General features: G+C 28.9%; 1 protein-coding gene across 1 annotated transcript; it reads left to right on the top strand.

Moving 5' to 3' along the window:
• On the top strand, positions 6,432 to 7,197 carry LOC105162650. The gene is made up of 2 exons (XM_011080733.2): positions 6,432 to 6,812; positions 6,930 to 7,197. The coding sequence occupies exons 1-2, from the start codon at positions 6,487 to 6,489 to the stop codon at positions 6,985 to 6,987; spliced, it is 384 nt and encodes a 127-aa protein (XP_011079035.1). The 5' UTR covers positions 6,432 to 6,486; the 3' UTR covers positions 6,988 to 7,197.

Below are 7,543 nucleotides of genomic sequence, written 5' to 3'. Positions count from 1 at the left end.
GTCAAAATAGCATGCATTTCTACCGTTTTGCAGATAGAATGCATTTGTGTCTTTCAGTAGACACATAATTATAGGGGGCCCCCGTAATATGAACTAATCCCGGCATCAGTAGGACAGGACCTCGTACCATCATCAGACGTACCATCTTGGTTATAATTAGAAGACCAAAAAGCCGGCGGGGCGGCATCGAGAACCATCATTTGCTCCTAATCCATTTGCGCCGCATCATTCCAGTGCATACCGGTATCCTTCTCTTCAGGAGGAGTTTGTTTCTCCTGCAAAGGGGACGTGGTGATGGTCTCAAAGTACTCCTGCACCCTCCTCTCGCCATGTGAAGTCTAATTATAATACTCCAACATAAAACCTTTCATATACAAGTAAAAATTAACCTCGTCCGAGGTTTTGATAACTTTATTTTTGCACTTCTGACAAGGACACTTAATTTTCTCACCGTCTATATATGCATATTGATATTTGACCCATTCTATAAATGCACTAATACCATTCTCAAACTCCGGAGTAAGAGTCACTCTCCTTGGTAGGTTCTTCTTATACATCCATCTCCTCAACTGTCATAACATAATGAGTCCTACACACACACACACACATACATATATATATATATATATATTAACATTAAATTTAACTGACAAAAGTATGACAAATATAATCAACTGATCAATAAAAGATTAAAATTGTTACCTGACTAAAATAACTTCAAATATCAATAAAAATTCAAGACAGATTGACGAACGAGAGTATAAAAATATTAGTGGGATAGTGAGAGGTCAAGAAAATTCGAGAGAGACTAAGAAAATAAAGAGAATACAAGAAAAATTGAAGAAGATAGTAAAATTAAATGAAAAGAGAGGAACATATATATAGAAAACTTTGGAACGGTTTCTGGAACACAAAAATAGCCATTAAAAACTAGCCGTTTATTTACAATCTGTACTGTATTTGGAACGGTCTTAGGACCTCATATTGGAATGGTTTTCAATCTGTTGAAATATATCCGTTTTTTCTATTTTTGGAACGGCCTTAGAAATACATTATTAAAATTACTGTTGAAATATATCCGTTTTTTCTATTTTTGGAACGGCCTTAGAAATACATTATTAAAATTACAGAAAACCATTCCAACTTGGAACTAATTTAGTCACGGCCTTTATAACACAATAACTTTTTTAGTAGAAATGATACTTAAGCACGCGTGTAGTGATACTAGTACAAAATCGTTTCAAATTGCACCTCATTTTGGAATACATTTATTAATTGTCATTTTTTTTTTACATTCTTTGTATCACAATTAGGAATGGTCATCTCAAGACCATCACTAATTCTAATAACGTGTTCCAAACAGAATTCAAATATTTCACCATTTCAAAGTTGGACTGATTTTTGGAACGAAAATTGTAATAGTTATTTTTGAATATATCTAGTAACGATTTTACCGTGCCAAAAAAATAACACATAAAAAATAAGGATTACGACATCATTGACCACCTACCGTTCCTCTTGAGTGCCAATACTCGCACAATAATTTTTTAATTTGAGGAAATTGATAACATACGTCCACAATTTCCACTAATTTATGTGTGAAGAACTGAATTCTTATGGATATTTTTTGTTCAATAAGAGAGTGACATGATATATTTCTTATTGTTTGCTATGAAATACTCCAATATCAGAAAATATTCTGAACAGTAAATTTATTGTAATTTAAAAGTCTCAAAATTTTATATCTTAGGACTATTGAGAATAAGACTCCATGCAGAGCTCGTCAAGGAGTTGTGATTTTTTCCCAAACTCAAAATTCCTTGTGCAAACCTAACAAAAGTACAAAAAATGTGCAAAATTCGTCTAATTTAGGGACAAAAAATAGGGATCAAAATTATATAAGTGGCAGAGAATAGGGATGAAAAATGTAAATATTCCTGATCACGGTTGAATATCATCGTGCCCACAATGTGTGGGTTCAAATGTTCACCAAAACGTTTGGTGGGACTAAACGTAGGTTATGACCTGTGTATTGATGATAATTGTGATGTGGTTAGGTTTTAGCTCTTGACAGATAGTAGGTTAACCATAAAAATCCTGACCAGCCTACATGGCTCATGCACATTCTCCCATGTCGGGTTTGTAAAGTGCCACCCTCACAGTAATAAACATAAAAAAAAATATTATTAAGAGTTATTTACAAATAGACCCCTCCTAAAAATACAAAATTATATTTTTTTCTAAGAAAATTTAAAATTATACTTACACCCTCTCATTGTTTATACTTGATTCTCTTTCATTAAGATTTGGACAAAAAATATTGACGTTAAAAAAATTTACATAAACTTTTAATTTTATACCCCATTTAATATTCTCATGTAATAATTATAAGAAAAAAATTCTAATGATATTAATCTCACTATATATATATTACATTTATTTCTTTACAAGCACAAAAATATACATGAAAATGTTAAATGACGGGAAAAAAATTAAACTATTTATATAATATTTTTGCTAACATCAATATTTTTCGTCCAAATCCTAATAAAAAGGGTCAAATGCAAATGAAGATTTTTCAGAGAAGATATAAATATAATTTTAAATTTTTTTTGAAAAAAAAAAATGATTCCACATTTTTTAAATCGATCTACGTATAATTAATCTTATTATTAACAATATCTTATACAATAATAGTCACTTTGGGGAGCACTAGCTCTCATGTATTGTTGTAAAGCACTTACACAAATAAATTTAATTTATCTATCCTCAATAACTTAGCCCACAATTACTTCCGTCAACCCTACTTTTCAAGTGGTTTTATTGTTACAAAATCTCACCACAAATTAAATAAATGTACATAGCCCCATACTATGACAACATTCATTATAATATTTATTCTTTTTTTTTTTTTACATTAATCTTTTTGGTCAGCTTTAATTAATAGCATATTTAGGTGCATCTATAGTTTTGTGTGGATGAAGTTTCTAATTTTTTTTTCGAAAAAGTATTATTTTAGTCCGTTAAGTATGCCTAATTTTAATTTTAGTTCGATAATTATATTCATTTTTGTTTAGGTCCGGTGCTTATTTTTAGTCCTCTGGCAGGTTTTCGGATAATTTTACCCCTTTGCAACTTTTGAAAGACAGTTTTAGTCCATATGCACTCATAGAGGTAAAATTGTCCGAAAATCTGCCAGAGGACTAAAAGTAAGCAATTTCATAAATTAATGGACCTAAACAAAAATGGACATAGTTATCGAACTAAAGTTAAAATTAGGCATACTTCGCGGACTAAAACAATACTTTTTTCTTTTTTTTTTTCCAAAAGAAATTAAGTTTACTTTTCATCTAAAAAGTAGCACATAGTGGACCATGAATAATGCAATTATTCGATTAGTGTAAGAGTAATTTTAAAATTTAATATAAATTTTAATATTGTAAAAAATATCGGGTTTTTTTTTTCTTTCGTTTTTTGGAAAGGATCTCATATGTTGCCTTCGTTTCTACTGGAATTATTGATTTGTGCAGTGCAGATCTTATATTTTAAAAGGGCCGTTTACAATAACTTCTATTTTTGTGGTGAGAATATATTATAGAAAAAGTTGTATGTTAAACAGTAGTAATAATTGAGTTGGAGTATTTAAAACAAAATAATTTTATTGTTACAATTTTATCGATAAATTGTAAAAGTTGGTAGAAAATATATCCTAGAGAAAAACTCTTTCAGCATTTGCAAATACCCCCAAATTAGTATTATTTTAATTGCATTTAATAATATACTGTATATATGCATATCATGTGTATAAAATTCATATACTAAATATATTATACTAGAATTAAAAATGGTACGCATTTAATTTTAAATTGACGAAACTGAAATCCTATAACTCTATTAGTGAAGTTAAGACCCCATGAATCTAATGTCGTGAGTTCCAACCCCACTCAATATGTGGAAAACATCTATTTTAATAGTAGATACAGTTCTACTTTAATAGTAAATGTGTAAGCTTAAGTCGCATCATTTTGGGATTGAATATAATTATACATATCCTCTTCATTATAACATCTGGACAACAAGCCCATTTTGTTAATTTTCATTTAATTTTTTTTATGTTGAATTGACGAAAATACTTTTTGAACTATAAATTATAATTTTACAATTTTTTAAAAAATTTTATGAACTAATACGCGTTATGGATTATTTACTTTACTGATCCTAATAGTTTTTCTTTTACTTTTTCTTGAATATTATTAAAAGAAACAAAGAATCAATAATTGTAAAATAATAAATTTTTACATCACAATTAGAGGCTATATAATTATTTTTAATTTGAGGAGATACTTATAATTTTTAAATAATAAAAAGATATTTATAATTATTTCAAATTTAAGAAAAGATAACTCTACTTCACTCTATTGTGGATAATTACACTCCCCTTAAAATTTGGTGCAATTACACTTTACATTTAGTTTCCCTAAAATTTATTTTCATCTAACAAATAGATTATTGCATTAGTTAAAATTCAATGGATTTGTTGATTATTAACAAAAAACTGAATGAATATTGATTTTTACCGTCGATTGACTTATTATTGACTTATTGCAGGTCAAATATTTTTTTTTTTCAGTTAAATTACCATTATAACGATGAATATATACATTATTACATGCATTAACGTACGAAAACATATGAGGATAATTTAGTTATAAAAATATTTATTTAACCTGCAATAAATCAACAATAAGTCTCCAGAGTAAATATAGATTCTTCTGTCATTTTTGTTAATATCATCAAATTTAATAAATTTTTACTAATTAATAAACTTATTGTTACACGAAAGCAATCTCAAAAGTATGAAATATATTTTTTTTTAAATTACAGAAAATTTAAGTATAACTACACTGACAGGGTGTTTGGCTAAGCTTTTTTATAACATCTTATAAGCTCATACATCTTATTATAAGATGTTTTAGAATAAGATGTTGGATTTTATTTTAAAAATAAAGTGTTTGGATTAAATAAGATGTTTAAACTTTTAAGATGTGAAAACATCTTATAAGATATTAGGGTGTTTGGCATAATACGATTTTTAATTGATACCGTTAAAATCAAATAAGTTGTTATTTCTTGATATATTTTATTTTAAAAAATCTTAAAAAATACTTTTATAAATACTACACATTAATCTAATTCCAAATAAATATTTATAGATAATTTTTTTTCAATAATAAAATGTTAATGAATTATTACCTAAAATTTGGAATAATAATAATATATATGTATATTCATAGAATCATAATAGTTGATACTAATATATATATATGATTGATACTTTCTTTGTTAATGCAATGATTATTTCTAGTCGTATAATTTATAATATTTTAAATTTATCTTTTTTAATAAATATAATATCAATACTAATTTTATTCTTATTTAACTAGAATAATTTATTATTACACAATAAAGTATTATCTCTTTTTCAAATGTTAAAAACTATTAAATAATAAACAAAATTCTTTAAATCATCGAGAGTATGTGTGTCTGTGTGAGAGAGAGAGAGTGTGTGTGTGTTTGAGAGACGGTGAATCTGAGTTTATAAATAAAAGTATTTTTATCTTATAACATATTAATTTTATGTGATTCATAAACTATTATAAAAAAATATTAAAAAATTTAAATTTTTTTTTAAAAGCTTATAGATCAAAAATATATTATTTTAAAATCTTATAAGCTCTTTTAAAACTATTATTAAATTTATTTTTTAATTTTATAAACTGCCAAACATCTTATAAAATATTTTAAAAAGTTTATAAATTTGGCCGAACACCTCATAAATGATGATTGTAATTATTAATTATCCTACGTTTTATATAGTGTCGGAAATAATCATAGTGTTTGGTTTCATTTTTGAAACATAAATATTTTCTTTAATTTTTTCGAAAGTTTTGGTGTATTTTGAAATGTTTTAAAACAGTGTCTCACTTGTTTTTTGTCAAAATAAGTCAACTAATTATAGGTCCTACAACTAAAAAAATTATGTACATACTCATACATATATATATAAATATATATAAAAGAGATATGATTTGACAATGAATAGTAGATTTTGTCTCCTACTAAATAATATCACACATACCATACTTATTTTATATTATTTTAAAAATAAATTTAAATATACATACTGTTTTTAACACATACTTATTTATTTTTATTTTTATCTTTCTATCTATTTCCCAAAAATACACTAAAATAAATTAAAAATAAAAGGAAACATAGTGAATGAATTTATAAAATCCTGGGACCAATCGAGCACACAGTAAAAGGCGGCTCCACAGAAAACCCATACTCCTCTGTGGATAATGACAACCATCCTTACCCCCCCTCCCCCCCAGCCCCCCGAACCCGCCTCTATATATAATCCCTTGTACTGGTAGTATTTTTTACACATCACAATACGCAACTGAAATTCTCTCTTCCCAATATATGAAGTTCTTCTCGGAACTTGGATCTTGTTGGGGCGGCGCAATGGTTAGCCCAGCGGCGGAGGCTGGGCCGCAGGCGGAGGTGCAGGAAGGAATTCGCTGCACAACGCGTAAGAGGCTAACAAAAGTGAAGTCCAGCGGCGGTGCTAGTAGGCATTGGAAGCCGAACCTCAACTCGATCTCCGAGGACAACCCGTTGCTAGAGGCGAACAGAGGCGGAGGCGTAAACCGAAGTTCCGCCGGTGTCGATGACCGGAAACGGCCGCTGTTCAGACTCAAATCGGCGGCGAAGGATATGCGGTCGCTAAGTCACGGAGAGGATTACTGGTACCTACTCATCATCTTCCTATAATTCATTACACCATCGATCTAGACTCGGTTTTCCCCAATTTTTTGAGGCAGAATTCGTGACTAAGTATACATGTTGTTGGCGTGTGATTTCAGGAAATCTTGCCAGGCGATGGCGTTGCCGGCGTTCGCTCCGACGTCGTTTTTGTTCTGAATTCCAAACAGCAGGAGCTTTCTTCCTCTTCTATATGATGATGATGATGATATACTCAAACTTGTATATTCCTAAGGCAGCAGATATTCTTTCTACTTTGTTGAGTTTGATATGTAAAATCCCATGTTGTGGATTTCATGAATTGCATATAAACTTTTTCCCTTTTATTGGCAAAGTACTTATATTTCTAGCTCTTCCAATTTTGTTGAATTAATGTGTTGGGTACGGTAATTTTTTTTTTATTTAAATCAGAATAATTTTCTCATTTATGATACACAACATTTTCAATACAATATATTAATTTGATTACATATATGCATTCTGTCATGTGGTTTGATGAATTCAAGTCTGATCCATGTCATGTGTTTTGTTGAATTCAAGTCTGATCCATCTGATTTGAACTGATTTGAAGGACAAAAATAAAAAAGAAAATAATATGAGTACGTGGGGGAAATTCTTTAAAGGACTTGCAAATTGTGCAGTACGCACTACGCAGTCATAACCTTTAGACTTTATGGATTCTGATAAAGGGTGATGACAGTTCAACTTAGGCATA

This window comes from Sesamum indicum, linkage group LG5 (assembly GCF_000512975.1).
Source record: "Sesamum indicum cultivar Zhongzhi No. 13 linkage group LG5, S_indicum_v1.0, whole genome shotgun sequence".
Taxonomy (NCBI): domain Eukaryota; kingdom Viridiplantae; phylum Streptophyta; class Magnoliopsida; order Lamiales; family Pedaliaceae; genus Sesamum; species Sesamum indicum.
This window is presented reverse-complemented; position numbering and strand designations above follow the sequence as displayed.

Coding starts and splice junctions, on each gene's coding strand:
- LOC105162650 (XM_011080733.2), top strand. CDS start 6,487: ATGAAGTTCTTCTCGGAACTTGGATCTTGTTGGGGCGGCGCAATGGTT. Junction 6,813..6,929: donor AGTCACGGAGAGGATTACTG/GTACCTACTCAT, acceptor GTGTGATTTCAG/GAAATCTTGCCAGGCGATGG.